This window comes from Oryctolagus cuniculus, chromosome 9 (genome assembly GCF_051225735.1).
Source record: "Oryctolagus cuniculus isolate XC-2025 breed Fujian yellow rabbit chromosome 9, ASM5122573v1, whole genome shotgun sequence".
Classification (NCBI taxonomy): Eukaryota; Metazoa; Chordata; class Mammalia; order Lagomorpha; family Leporidae; genus Oryctolagus; species Oryctolagus cuniculus.
The window spans coordinates 100,700,425-100,715,680 of NC_142875.1; the positions used below are offsets into that span (position 1 = coordinate 100,700,425).

The following is a 15,256-nucleotide window of genomic DNA, read 5'->3' on the forward strand; positions in this document are numbered from 1 at the left end:
CACACGCCAGCCTCGTGCCACTGCTGTCAGACCCAGTTGCTCTCCCTGGGACCCAGGAAAGATCAGTGTTTTCCGGAACTGGGCACGGCCTCTCTCCCGCCCTTGAGTGAAGCCATCTTTACCCTGCCCCTCCCATCTTAGACTCCCCCCACCAGGGGGCCTTGGCTACTTCCTCTGCCCCCATTCCCTGCCCACAGCTCCGTCGCCAGGTGCTTGGGTTCTGCCTCCTTTTGTGTACCCAGCCTTCCCTCCTCTCTCTCCTCCATCCTTTCCCTCTCTGTCTACTCTCAGCTCTCCCCTAGGGCTGCCTTAGCACACTCAGGGCTCCCTGTGGCCCCAGGAGGGAGGAGTCCTGGGCAGGTGCCCCCAGGAGGCAGCTTCCCCAGCAGGGGCCAGGCCACATGACCTGGTTTCCTCTTCTGTGTGCCTTTGCTTTGGCAGGGCCATATGAGGCAGATGATGAGAGTAAGCAAGATGGAACCGGGAACAGAAAGAGCAGGTAATGGCAGAAAAACACCATTTTTCCCCCTCAACTTCTCTAAGAAGAAATGGTGCCACCAAGGGTGCAGATGAGAAATGTGTGCCTTGTCTCGTGTTGCTGCAGAAAGAGAAGGAGCCAATGGCTCTAGAATCCCAGGGCTTAGGCGTGCCCTGCTCTTGGACATGAGAGACAGGAAACGAGCGCTCCGGCAGCCCAGCCTCTTCTTCCATAGCCTGTGGCTGTGTCTTCCCTGGTGGGGACAGGGCTGTTCAGAAACTCAGCAGGTGTAACAAGAGTTCACCATGTAAACCTGCCCGTGTCGCCAACCTCGGGTAGTGCCAGCAGACTTCATTCCAGGGAGTCTCAATGTTCATCACCCGGAGGGAGGGCAGACAAGGCCTTAGAGACAAAGGAGAGCTCAAGTTTCTAGAACCTTCCACACACCTAGACTTGACTTTACCCTGTGCTCAGTCCCACACCCAAAACTCAGCCTGTGAATCTGACTTGATCACGAAGCGGGCAGATGGACTCGGGTTCAGAACAACTGTGGTTAATGCTATGCAGAGTGTACTTCACATCAGCGCAGTGCTAGGTGCTTTGCATGTAGAATCTCATTTAATACTCGCCTTACCCCTTTGACTTACCCTTTTTTCCAAGTGAAGAAATCAGGGCACGGAGAGACCATATCATTTGCTCAAGTTCATCCAGAGGTGGGATCTGAACTGTGTCTGCCTCCGAGACCAGGCCCTTAGCCGCTGTGCCACCTTTCACCTCTGTCTCTGATGATGCAGCTGAGTCAGGGCACAGGTGATCCCAAAGAGAAGACAATCCAAAATCCCACGCATGTGTGAGGCCTCCGAAGGTGCTTTTGCAGCCAGGGTTCCTTCCTGAGTTTGTCTTGGTGCCTCCTCTGCAGTGTTTGCCCAGCCCATGGCCGTGGGAGCAGCACCAGAAGGGACCCTGGCCAAGGGCGTCAGCACCTGCAGAGCAGCACGTGGCCCCGGATGCTCAGGAGACCTCCGTGGGGCATGGGGAGGACAAGGAGAGGCTTCCAACCATGCAGACACCATCCCTCTGCAAGGTCGCCTCCGGGCTGTGAGCAGGCGGACGTCAAGAGGTGTGGTTTGCCATGTAAAGGAGAGCCAGGCAAACTTTCCCCAGCCCTGGCTTCCCAGCCATCTGGGACCCAGTCACCAGGGGAAGACAGAACGACAAGGATAACCCGGCTCCCGGTCACAGTGAGGCCATAAGGATAAGAGTCTATGACTTCTTCCCTCCCTCCCTTCCCTATGACACCCGCAGGCCCCAATTTCCATTGGTTCCCACAAATCAAGGGGTGGATAAAACAGATAGGGGTGTGAGAAAGACAGACACCAAGGCCTGTCACTCCAGAGAGTGTAAAGGGGGCATACCCCTCCCAGGCCCCAGCCACTCAGGGATTCGGCCTGGTGTCTCCCTTGGGCAAGCTGTCACTCTGGGCAGAGGTGTGGAACAGGAGGCAGGAAGGCACTGTTGAAAAAGGGGAGGGGAGTGGGTTGAAGGGAACGGACCAGAAAGCTGCAGCTGATGCTGTCTTCGTGGTCCGGCTTGGAAGACTGGTGGGCTCAGTGGGACGGAGGGGTGGGAGGGCGGGTGGATGGCGCCTCCTGAGGGGACCCTGCCCGCTCTCCTACACCTGCTCCCTCCCCCCTGAGGGTCAGCTGTGCCTGAGTTTCACTCAGAGTGGCTTCACAGGGAGCCCCTTGGCAACAGGGGAGCGGCTCTGTTTTCTGCAGCTGGTAGAGAACCGCTGCTTGGCACAGAACAGAGACATCAACCCAGAGTCTCCAGCAGCACAGCTGGTGATGCCTGAAGCGTTTATCCCCACAGAGTCCGGCCAATCCCACGCAGGCTCACGGTTGAGGAGGCACTGACCGCCTGTTCAGGCACAAGACGTCCCAGAGAAAGGGCAGCCGGGGATGCAGGACCAGGAGGCTGGCAGGCTCCCCTCCGTGTCGCACCTTTCCCCTGTGCTGGGGTGGGCTAACCTGTGCGTGTCCATCTGGTTTTCAACACGGAGCTTTGCTCTGCCCTCCGCCTTTCTTCCTGCCCTTTCTCCTCTCTCAGAGGTGTTGCAGCCCAAGGCCAACTCACTGCTTTTGTTTCAGGTCTCTGGTGGATGAAAAGACCCCAACTCACCCGCCTTTCTTGAGCACTGGGACTCCCACCTTCCCGTGCCTGTCCTGCCCTCACCCCCGAGTAATGTTCCATCACCACGTTTTCTAGGTGGATGCTGGGCCTTCCGGAACCTGCTCTCGTTCCTGTTCCTGTGTCTGTCCCTTCTCTTCCCTGACCTCTTTCCCCTGCCCCCCTTCCTGGAATGGCTGTACCCTCCAAAAAGGTATTCTTGTCTAGAGATAGCCCCCTGTGCCTTCCAAAATTGGATTTTCTGACGCACACCTATGTGTCTAGCTCGTCTGGGGGTCTTTTCTCCCCCAGAGTCAGGGTTCTCCTTTGGCCCTGGGAGTGCTGTCTGGGAGGGGATGGTTTGTGCTGCCCGGAATGTGTGTGATTCCAATTGGACAGAGGCAGAGGGGAATCCCCCCTCTTCTTCTCCTTCTCCTTCTCCCTCTCCTTCTCCCTTTCCTTCTCCCTCTCCCTCTCCCTCTCCCTGGCTCTGGGTTATTCAGAAAATACTCTGGGAAGCCAACGAGAAAGCCAGGATTAAGGCTGACCCTCACCTAACCCATGCCCTGGCCAACCAGGGTCTCCGTGCTGCCGTTTGTTTTCTTTTGGCAGAAATGCCTGGGAACAGAGAGGCCCCTTTCCCTGGGACCTGACCTCCCACCCTAAGCATACCAGCCCCAGGGCTGGAAAGAGGGCATGGCTGGGAAGTGGGAAGTTCAGGGTGCTGGCGAGAGGCAGGAGGAAGGGAGGAACAGAGAGGCTTGGCTCCTGTGACTAGCAATCTGGACAGGGAGCGTTGGCAGCCTTCCAGAGCGCCGGGGCAAGATCTGGGAACTTCTCAGAGCACCCTTCAGCCTCAGAGGACAGGAAAAGGCTGGTCTGCTCCACCACTGTGGACAGCTCTGCCTGGTTCCCTTTGCAGGACATTCCTGGAAAAAGCTAAAGGAGCAAATGTCCTTTCTTGAAGAGGACAGCACCCCCCCTCATCGGGGAATCAGTCCTGGCCCTGGGCTTTCCTGCACTGTGTTGCCTGCCCGCTGGGTCTCACAGCATTGCTCCCCAGGCCCCACAGCTCCCAGGGAGGCGAAAGGTCCAGACCCACAAAATCCACCTGCTCTTGGTGAGGAGTCTGCCCACGCAGAACTCCATGGCGCCTGGGACAGCCTTGTCATTGGTTGTCCTGTTGTCCAGCTACCTCAACAAAGTCTTTCATTGAACATTCGTCTCCTGCCTTCTCCAAATACAGTGTAAAACAAAATCCATGTCTGTAGGATAAAGGGGTAGAGATAGGACACGTGCCCTTCTAGGTCAGGATGCTCCCACCCACCCCTTGCCAGCACCGTGGCTGTGTCACCTTTCTAAGAAGCCAGGGTCCCCAAGCCCGGTCCCCAGCCCACCCCTGTCAAGCCTGTCTTCAGGAAAGGCTTGGGAACGTGTCTTCCTGTGGGTGGTGTTTATATCCCAGTGTGACCGACATCAGTGTGATGATGCAGGGAGACGCCCCCTGGCTCTGTCTGGAGCCATCTAAGTCATTGCCAGACCGTGAGACTGACCTCGACCCCGTCTGCTCTCAGCAAACAAAGCCTTTGCCGGGCAGCAGTGTCCCCTGAGACACTGGGCGTGTCCAGGGCAAGAGGAGGGGTGCCCTGGCTGGCTCGTGGGAGGCAGTTGCTCCGTGACCTGGACCGTTTGATATTTCCAAGCTCTCCATGAGTGCCTGTGTGCCCAGATGACCTGGCCATCCTCCTGGCCTCCATGCTGAGATTCTGGTCCCAGCGTCGCTCATAGGCCCACAGCCGGTACCATTCTAAGGGGTCCCATTCCTGTGTCCCCTCCCTGCAGACAGGCCTTCTGGTGGAAGAGAACAGGGGGCACAGGAGATGCTGAGCGTGGGCTGCGAGGAGAGCCTCGCCCTGCCCGGGCTGGGAAGAGGAGAGGGCCACTGTGCAGGAGCCGTGAGGCGGGCTGGGTCTGTGAGCAAGGCAGCGCAGGACAGGAGGGCCGGGCCGGATGCCACCTGCGCGCCCGCTGGGCCCCGGGCCACAGGGAGGATGCTCGGACCTGGAGCAGCCGCGCTGAGGTGCCTGGACAGTGATTCTGATGGTGATGTTGCTCTGTTCTTGTCTGTCTAATATTCCTTTTTAATCCCCATCCTGCCTGCCCCTCCCTTATGTAGGGTTACTTTAGTGATCCCTGGAATGTTTTTGACTTCCTCATCGTAATTGGCAGCATAATTGACGTCATTCTCAGTGAGACTAATGTGAGTATTACTCTGCCCTCCCCAGGAAACCTCCCCCTCCCTCCTCCTCCTCCTCCTCCTCTGCCTCTGTCTCTCTCTGGCTCTCACTCTCCTCCCTCGTGCTATGATTTATTTTTTTTTAATTTCTTGCTCTGACCCGCCTCCAGTCATGCTTTTTACTGAGCCTGCCGTCGTGCTGTGGGGGAAAAGTGGGAACTGCTCCTCCTTTTTCCCACCGGTCCCAGCTCTGCCCGGCCGGGCCTGGCCTAGCGCGGAGCTGTGCCCAGGGAGGCGCCGCCCGGCTCCCTGCCCCGGCGGCCACAGGCCCGCGTCACGTCTGAACTAACCCAGCTTTTGTCAGCCCTCTCCACTCCGCGAAAAGCAGGTTACCCAGGTTTGAGCCGCCAGAACTGTACAGTGGTAAGAGATGATTTAATATGCCCACGTAACCTCTTTCTTTTCTCATTTTTTTCTCTTCTCTCCCTTTTTTCATGCTTTCTTTTTTTCATTTTCCCCTCTCCCCTTTTGTTTTGTTTTCTCCTTTGTTGTTGGTTTTTTTTTCCCCCTCTCCTCTCTCTCTCTCTCTCCTCTCTCTCTCCTCGGCTTCTCTGCCCCATGCAGCACTATTTCTGTGATGCATGGAATACATTTGACGCCTTGATTGTTGTGGGTAGCATTGTTGATATAGCGATCACCGAGGTACACGTAAGTACACGGCGTGCACCTAACTGGCCGTGCTCGCTCTAACACTCATTTGTCTCTCCCCGCTTTATTTTTTCCCCTTCATATTATATTTTCTCCTCCCCACCCCATTATTTTTCTTTTTAAAAAAATTTTGTTTAAATTGGTTCAGAGGATTTTTTTCTCGTTGCTTTATTTTGACTTTTTTTTTTTTTTTAAACTTTTGGAACGCGTCAGGGCTTCCCGTTTCCTTTTGCGTTTTGATTGCTGCATCTTTTTCTCTCCCCCTCAATCGGCCTGGCATGAGTCACACTGTATGGGAGGATGCAGCTGTGTGAGCCACGGAGTGAGAAAATCCTGGGGTGTTTATCATGCCTAGGCAGCTGCTGGGGCAGGGACTCAGACCTCTGCCAGCCCCTGCCTGCCCCTCAGGACCACTGCCACCCCCGCCCCCCGCCGCCTTCTCATCCCCCCCACATCCTGAAAAGGCTCTCCCGCAAACAGAACACCTGAATTAAGGCTAGGGCTTTGCCTGTATTGTCAGCCTTAGGCCTCCCTCGCCCAAAGACGACTCCATTATCCTCACCTTGAGCAGGCTGTGTTTCAGCTTGGCATCAGCAGCCCGTGCAGGCGGCCTGGCCCCTCCAGGCTCCTTTGGGAGAGGATGGCAGGGCCACTGTGCTCATTCCCTTGCTTGTGCCCCTCCTCTCTGGAATGGCAAAAGAGCCGAGGTTGGGGGTCTATAGGTGGGCCTTGTCTCCCAGGGGCTGTGGAAATGGGCTCCCTTGCACCTGCCTGGTCCCTCTGCACTGACTCCCACTCCCTGACTGCTCACAGCCCCCCTCCTGACTCCCTGGCCTGACAGCCCTGTGCCCCAGGCCTCTGGCCACCTCCTCCTTCCGAGAGTTGCGTCCTCCGATACAGTTCCTAGCAGTTCCTGCACATGTCTTTTTGTTACCTGGCATGTTTAAATCTTCTCTATCTATAGGCAAGCCCTCCTGCGGTTAGTCTTAACCATGTGTTGTTTAATTTGTTTGTCATGATTTTTTCCTTAATGAAGAGAAACTTGGTAATGTTTGCATAAACGTTTGATGCACTGAACCATTGAGTAACAGCTCAGAGAAGATACTTGAGAGTTTTGACTTAAGTTGTTGGAAAGTGTCCCAGTGACCACCCCCACGTCCCCCCAGTGTCTCTCTGATGCTCCCAGTTAGTTGAACTGACCTGTTATCAGCCTAGAAGTCCTGCGTGCTCCCCTCACAGCAGGTGTGCCTTGGGAGGAGGTGGACACACTTTCCATACATCCCCTCCCTGCTCACCTTGCAGCTCCAGCTCCACTGCCCCCTGTCTCTGAACATTGTCTTAGTTGTGTGTGTGTGTGTGTGTGTGTACATGTGTACCCTCTCCCTTGACTTCTTCTGGTAAGTCCTCAAATCATTAAACAAAGTCAGTCTTCTTGCTGATGTTCTGAGTCTCGCTCGACCTAGACCCCTGCCCCTGCTTAGGGGACTCCCGGTTTTGCAGGCTGGACAAGCCTGTGATGTGGTGTCCCAGCTGCTATCCAAGCCTGGGAGTTTAAAGGCCAGAGTTGCTGTGCTCAGAGCTGGTGCCAGGCAGTGATCTGCATAGGGGGTTCTGGGGTGGACAAAAACAGGGAAGAAATAACAGTTGGGCTCTGCTCTCAGAGAATCTCCTTTTACTAATATTATTTTTAAAAATATTTATTTATTTGAGGGGCAGAGTTATAGACATAGAGAGGGAGAGACAGAGAGGTCTTCCCTCTGCTGGTTCACTCCCCAAATGGCCACCTGCCCAAAGCTGGGCCCATCTGAAGCCAGGAGCCAGGAGTTTCTTCCGGGTCTCCCACGTGGGTGCAGGGGCCCAAGGACTTGGGCCATCTTCTGCTGCTTTCCCAGGCAGATCCAGCAGACAGCTGGATCGGAAGAGGAGCGTCTGTGACACCAGTTGGTACCCATATGGATGCGGCAAGGCAGGCAGAAGCTTAAACTTACCACACCACAGCGCCAGCCCCAGAGGGTCTCTTTTTGGCAGAAAGTAGTGCAGATCCATGTGAACCCCTGTGCAGAAGGACTCAGCACCACAGCAGGAAGCTACAGGAAGGGGACAGCAGCCAGCACTCCAGGTGGCAGAGAACCCATCTCAACCCCAGGGGCTCCTGGCAGGTCCTTCTCACTGTTGGCATGGCCTATAGCTGTCCACCTGTGATTTCCTCTCAAAGGATTTGCATGTTTAATAGCAAAATTAGAAAGAACAAAAAATTCCTAGAATATAGAAGGTTTTACAGAAAAAGTAGCTAGAGGAGAGAGGGGTGGAGTGGGTATAGGACAAGAAGGAAGACAAATTGTCAAGCAGATCCTTATGTATCTATATATTTTTAACATTTTTTATTTGTAAAGCACAGAGATGGAGACAGAGAGATATATAGACAGAGAGCTCTCTCTTATCCACTGGTTCACTCCTCAAAGGCTGGCAAGAGCCGTGGTTGGGGCAGGCCAAAGCCAGGAACCCAGAACTTGGGCTAGGTCTCCCACATGAGTGGAGTGGGGAGACCCAAGCACTGGGAGCATCACCTGCAGCTTCCTGGAGCGTGCATTAGCAGGAGGTTGCAATGGACAGCAGAGCCGAGATTCAAACTCAGGCACTTCAGCGTGGGCTGTTGGTGTCCAAAGAGCCGTCTTCAACTGTGTGCCAAACGCCCACCCTGGCATCATGGTTTTCTACTTGAAATTCACTTTTCCACTTGATTCACTTAACTATTAACTGTGAGCCTGGCAGGCAAGAAATCTCATTTGCCATTTGTGGATGTTAGGACTGGTGATAGAGTGTTACCCCCTCCTGCCCAGAGCTGGGTCCAGTCATCCCCGGGGTGGCCAGCTCACCTTGCCCTGGGCCAGAGGAACCTCTGTCTCTGTAATTCCTGGTCTTTGATAAGGGTATGAACCCCACAGGTCCCTTTCTGGCCTAGTCCCATCTACCAGGGATTATTCAAGCTTTGCTTCCTGTAAGTTATATTTCAAATAGCTGTAGGGCTTGGGGTTGGCTTTCTTAAAATTTCATCTCCTAAGTAAGAAGTCATTGCTCCACCCACCCTTGGAGGGTCTGAGCCTCCTGCCCTCCCAGTGGGTGTGGGAGGAGAGGCCCCCGGGCTGAGCAGTGGCAGGATGGACTTGGTAGGAGCAATGCATGTCTGGAGCTTGGCCTGGCCATGTCCATTCAGCTCCAGAGTGGAGACACGAGGCAGACACCTGGACACACAGATCTGTGGTGCGGGTGCAGCTTCACCCACACGTGGTGGCATTCAGAGCGGTGATGCCAGAGGGGAGTGCCAAGGGAGAAAGGAGCCAAGAGGTCGCAGGCAGGGGCCTCAGCATGAAGAGGGGACGCCCTGTGGTACCCAGAGCCACCACGTGTGGAAGCTGCTGCTGTCTCTGGCAGATGCCTCTGAAGAGCTGCCCAGCGTCACAGGAGGGCCCCCTGCAGCCCCACCTTGTCTGAGTTAGTCTGAATTCCGTCTCAGTGGCCAGGACCCAGAACCACCCTCCTCCTCCCCTCTAAGCTGCCTTGTTCCAAACCGGGATTGCCCCGCTCTGTGTGCCCTTCGAGGTCAGAGTGCAGCTCATGTGGCTCAGAGGAGCTTCCGGCCTTGGGTCTAAAATCCTCCGTTCCAGAAAGAGGACCAGGGTTGTATCTGAAAGTCACTGTGGCATCCAAACTGCCTCCTAGTGTCATCCCAAGTCCAAATCCATGTGGGTGCTTGGGCCCGGAGCTTGGCCCAACACTCTTCTCTCTCATTCTGGAGTTTGAAGTATTTTAGAAAAAGAAGGTGCTCAGAGGCCTGGTCCTTGCATTGGTAGACCTGGAGAGGGGCTCACGCTGAGGATTGAGAAGCTTTGCTTATGCCTGTGGCTCACCTAGAAGCACAGGTGACAGGGGACAGTTAAGCCCATGCTGTGGGCCTCCAGCTCTTTGGACAAACATGAGGGTTGGGGGGCGGGGTGGAGATGGCACTACAGGATCCTAAGCTGGGTGTTTTCAGATGGCTGGAGACAGGTGCTTCATCGTCCCCTCATTGCCTTGCTGGCTTCCCCTCAGAAAGCTCCCAGGGCCTGTGGGCATCAGCTCACGTGGTTTCCGTACGGCTCACATGGGGATGCTCCCAAGGGGAGGCGCAGGAGAGAGACCTTGGGGAAGAAGCGCGGGCACATAGATCATGTGGAGGCCAGGCCCAGAGGAGGAAAACTGAGGGATTTCCTTAGGCGTAAAGTGTCTGGTCCACCACAGTGACTAGAGCAGGAAAATAAAGCTAAGTAATGGTGGCACTGACCGTGACCTTATTGATTAGGAGCAAGGAGGGGCAGAGAGGAGGAGGAAAAAGAAAACGAGGAGAGGAGAAACAGGAAGGCATTCTAATGCCGAGTGGCCCAGTGTGCCACTCCTGAGTGCCTGGGTGTGAGTCCTGGTTCAGGCTCTACCAGTGCATTCCCTGGGGTAGCACCTGATGGCCCAAGTAGTTGGGTTTCTGGTCCAGCCCAGCCCCAGTCATTGTAGGAGTGAGAGTCTCTCTCTCCTCTCTCTCTCTCTCTCTTTCTCTTTCTCTCTCATAGTGAAAGAGAGAGACAACTGCTGTCTGATTAGAGTGTGTATCAGGCACCGTGCCAAGGACATGGTACCAGGATGAGCTTGCTGAACTCTGCTAGGGCTTACTCTCCTTATGAGGAGATGGAAGCTCTGGCAAACCTGGGGCTCAAATCCACGTGTGTGGGAGAATTGCCCCTTGCCGACCGCTGGGCCAATCTAGGCTCCGTATGGCATTGCCAAGGGGTGGGGACCGGAGGCCCTCGGTGCTCACAGGTCCTCATCCAGTGCCCTCCCAGCAAGTGACCTGGGCCAGAGCTGCTTAGCTGAGCTTCTCGATGCCTGTTGGAGCTACTGGGGTGGAGCAAGGGAGGCCACAGTGCCCTTGGAATGCCCGGGCAGAGAGCAGCAAAGGAAGCACCAGGCAGCATGCACTCCCCTTGCCCAGCGGACATCTGCAGCTTGACAGAGGGGCAGCAAGGAGTGGGAGGGAAGCATAGGAGAGAGGAATAAGGCACGGTGGCCTGGGGTCAGTTGCATGCCAAGGACAGACATATCCAGGGGCTGAGCACGAATCTGCCTTCCCCTTCAGGCCTGGAGCCTTCCACCGACAGGCACCACTCCCAGTGAGTGTCCCTCCCTGGCTACCCATGGAAATGATGAAGCAAGTCTGGCTCCTGCCCTGGCATCCAGGCCCTGAGTCAGAGAGAGCTGCTTGCTACACGGCCACCCCTCGGGGCTGAGTCAGCGCCCTCACCCGGCTCCTATCCTCAAGCCACACCCCTCACACGGGGCAGCAGGCCTGGCGCCCTCTCCGTCTGCTCCCATGGCTCCATCCGCCCCTCCCTGCCCCTGCCCCTGCCCCTGCCCCTGCCCCTGCCCCAGCAGAGAAGGGACTTGAGATGTGCTGAGGGAGGAAGCTGGGAAAATGCGGTCAGAGAGTAGATCTGTCCCAGAATGCGAGGTGGACACAATTGCAGAGCATCCGTCCCTGAAATGTGTGTTGATCGCCTACTTTGTGCCAGAGCCTCAGGATCTGCTTACAGCTGAGGCACAGAGGGCCGGGGGCAGGAAGTGGCTTGCTGGTTTCTCCAGCTTTTCCATGGCAGGGCCGGCCCAGAACTGGGCCCCGGACTCCCACGCCCGTGTGTGTAGTTAGGGGCTGCTATGTGTGCTATTGCCCGACACTGCGTGGATGGCAGTGGTGGGCGTGGCCTGAGATAGTTCCAGGGTAGATAGATGGGGTCAAGGTTGCTGGTCTCAGGGCAGATGGGTGGGTGGAGTTCACCCTTGACCTCTCCCCTCACTTCCCTTTTTGATTACTAGAACCCTCCTCTGTCGCCCTCAGAACCCCATTCCAGCTGCTTCCCAATTTGAGCACCATCCTTAACCCCTCCAAGACAGCAGATGCCACCAAGGGGTTTGATTTCAAAAGGAAGAGATTCCAACACACCAGTTCACACTGAGCTACCCCTCCAAGAAATAACTTTACCTTTAAAGAAGAGAAGGCAGTGCGTACTCTAAAGGTAACACATTCAGGGTCTCGGGTCAGATGTCAGCCGTGGGACACCTGCGTGGGGAAGGAGTTTTTGTTTTGGTGTCTTCCCACTCTGCAGCCTTCCCATCATTCTGCAAGGGCAGTTTTCTGTTCTGTTTAGAAATAAAGCAAAAGAACATTCATTCCCAGAAGGCAGACTCACATCTGATCATCGGGAGGGGTCTCCAGAACTAGGCTTCCCCAGGGAGCCGAGGCCAGCTAGGGTGGAGGGAAGAGAGCCAGGCCTGATACAGTGGCCTAGGACAGTTTCCCCAAAGTCATTGCCTTGAGCCGTGAGCTGCAGGCTTGACCCCAAAGGTCCACGGGAGCTCTTCTTCCTCGCCATCTTGTATTCTGGTTCTTAGTTCCGTTGTAGTAGATGGCCCGAGTGTCCTGACATGGCTATGGCGAGCCCAGGCTCCCCTGCCCTCTGCCTGCTGACCAGCACCGCTCCACCTGTGTTTACTCCGTTGTCTTCCCTTAGGCTCATCTTTGAGACTCCCATCCAACTCCCTCCTTTCCTATAAAAGTGACTGAAAAGGACTCATCATGACACGCCCCAGGGGTTGTCCTCAAGGCAGTGTGGCTTGCTTGTGCCAGGCTGGTGTCTGTCACTCAGTCTTTACAGCTCAGCAGGCTGCTGCTGGTGGTTTCCAGACCACTAAGGGACCTAGCAGACTCCGTGAGCTGGGAGTGAGCAGGAGGGCTGTGCCGTGGACAGGTTCAGGAAGGCCCAGGTGCCTGCCAAAGTAGGGCGGCTTCTGTCGCCTTCCTTTCCCTGTCCCGTGTAGTGCTCCTGCCCTAAGACTCACCTGTGTCTGTTCATTAGCTGTTTCTTTCCATTTTGGGTCTCTGTGCCTGCCTGCACTTGTTCTATTTGTCGTCTTATCTATCCTTCTGATCTCTCTCTCTCTCTCAGTTTGGAATTCTTTGATATTGCTAGCACTGCCAACAAGCTGATCTCACACGCTCATTCTTTGTGGGGCTTTTGTTGTTGTTCTTTTGTGTGTCTGAATGACCGGCTCGCGGTTGTCCTTCCCAGGGACAGATAGAAACATCCTGGCAGTTTTGTAGTCGGCCCTGTTTAGTGCACTTCTGGCAGGTGATAGCACCTGGGAGCCATCAGGTTGCAGGTGAATAACACAATGACTCCTGGGGCTTAAGCCGCTTCCAGCCACATGAGCTGGCGGCTGTGCTGCTCCTGATACAAGCCGGTCACAGTGGTCAGCCTTGCATTGTTCTGCACAAAAGACAGAAGGAGCAAGGGAGAGCCAGGAGCCAGCAACTCCCATGACCTGTGCCTCCCTCTGAGTCACCTTGAAGCCAAAGACCCCCTCCAGGGGAGTTCTGAAGGGGCAACACCAGAATGGGCCTGGCCCTAGAGACACAAGGGGGTGTCCCCTCCCAGCCGGAATTTTACTGAGAAACATGACGAGGGCCAGTGAGGGGCAGCTGCTCACCTCCCGGCTGTCTGCCTCACCCTCCTGTTCGCCATCCTGCCCCATCCTGGCTTTCATCCGGCCTCCCTCTGCGGAGCTCGCCCCTGCACCCACCCAGCTCCGTCTCCACACCAGCACTGCACTGCCAATTCCACTTCCAGCTGGCTCCTCACCGCTCAGGCTGCCCCCATCAGCCCTCCCACCTGAAGGCCATTGCACCCCAGGCTCTGCGTATCCCAGGTGACGTGCGCTTGCTCGCAGTGCTTCTCTCTTGGCAAGTGGGCTCCTTGTTCAACCTTCCGAGGCTTATTGTTGGAAACCTGTTTGCCTTTGGCTGTCCTGAGATTCCTTTTCCTGCCGCTGTCTCTAAGACCCAGTGTCTCCCAACTCCTCCACAAAGACGTGGCCACACTGGAGTTTCTGCACTCGCCCAGCATGTGTACACACACACACACACACACATACACTTAACCTACCCTGATGGCCCCTGGGGGGAGGCAGTGTCACACCCAGTTCTCTCCAGCTACCAGCCTGATGACTGTCCTCCCAACCTAGAGGAACTCTGGGTCTCACCAGCAGGGCACAGCCCCTCAGTCTTCCCCATCCCCACCCTCGTCCCCCCACATGACACTCTCCCGACAGAACTGGGTGCTCTGTCTCGCAGAGGAAACTGGGATGAGAGAGGAGGCAGTGAAGGCAGAGGAGTGCATCTTGGTTGGGATGCAAGGGGAGCTGGCTGGGCTGAACCTCCCGGGAGTTCGGAAGGTACTCTGTATCAGACACAGCGCCTCAAGTTCTGGACAAAAAAACAAGGGCTCCGTAGCAGGGCAGCCAGTTGGAGCCCTACCTGCTCCTGTGACACTGCTTTGATCCCGACTTCAGGGGCCCATGGAATCGCAGTGGCAGCCATTGGGTCTGGACAGCCGTCCTCTGGAGCGCTGGGAGTAGCCCTTCCTTGCAGTAAGGTCACCTTCCTTCCAAGGTCAACAGGGCAAGGGGAGTGCCATCATGGCCTGTGGTCCCTTCAGAACACGCTCTGGCTCCTCATCCCCAGAGAATCACCTGGAAGACAACTCAGCTGGGTATGCCAGCCAGCCATCTCGCACCCAGGCCCTGAATTCCTAGTCACCCTTACCTCCTAGGCATACTGGGTAAAAAGAATCATTTTTGAACAGGACGTTTGTGTATGGTCAAGAGCCATCTCTCAGCGACATTTTGGTTCTCCAGGGCAACAGTGTAATCTCACAGCTGGGAAACACATGCCAGGGATTCTGAAGCCATCCTCTTGGGAAAACCACCCCACCCCTGCCAGCCTCTGGAACTCCCTGAGTTCATCCCTCAGCACCTGCGGGTGCTCTAGAGTTAGGACCTCGGTGAAAAGTCACAGTGAGTGCACGCCAGGAGCCATGGCTCTGACCCTGAACTTCATTCAGAAAGACCGTTTTCCAGAGATGATCTCTTGTTGGCTGCCTAGTACTTTCCCTGTCGCCAGCGCCAGTTACACCAATCCAAGGAAGTCTGCATAGATACGTTGAAGTGAGGTGGCTGGTTTTGCCTTTTCTATTTGCCCTGTGCCTGTTGTCTAGAACCATAGCCAGGACTCTGACCACGCCTGACCCCCGCCTCGCACATGGAACAGGAGCTTTATTTCAGTGTATGCCAATTGCACGAACAAATTAATTGCCTCAATAGCATGACATCCTCAAAAACTGCCAGCCCCTTAGGGCACACAGCCAAGCGAGTTCTCTGACTTGTTCCCAGTTTTCTCTGAAAGAATTGACTGCTCAGAACTTTACTCCATGCTAGCATCAGGGGGAAGAGCATTTGTAGAGCATCCAGAATGTTCCAATTGGGCAAGCAGCTCTGTTGCCGCCCTTAGAGGTGGGGGTCTCTCATACAGGGAAGACCCCCAGGTTCATGGGGCTTTAGTCTTCAGGGACTCTTACCACTCCTCCTATCCCTGCAAAGTCCAGGGAGGAAGAAACTATCAACTCAAGGCCCCTAGGAGCAACTCTAAGAAAGAGTCTGAGCTTGGTGGCACAAGCACTCCAGGCTACTAATTCTGAATTTCAGTCCAAACGCAGAACAGCTGCTGCGTGGCCTCCCAAGGCCCTGTA

At 55.5% G+C, this 15,256-nt stretch overlaps 1 protein-coding gene across 32 annotated transcripts in view; it reads left to right on the forward strand.

The window, feature by feature from the left end:
- The window catches only part of CACNA1C (calcium voltage-gated channel subunit alpha1 C), a 740,475-nt gene that overhangs the window by 680,785 nt on the left and 44,434 nt on the right, over window positions 1–15,256 (forward strand). For 17 of the 32 annotated variants that reach the window (XM_089303272.1, XM_089303266.1, XM_051849906.3 and 14 more), the window contains one exon: window positions 5,508–5,591. In XM_089303272.1, the coding sequence (XP_089159398.1) occupies window positions 5,508–5,591 (84 nt within the window). Of the gene's footprint in view, window positions 1–4,823; window positions 4,908–5,507; window positions 5,592–15,256 lie in introns of all 32 variants that reach the window. The other 15 variants (NM_001136522.1, XM_051849901.3, XM_051849907.3 and 12 more) reach the window with 2 other exon arrangements.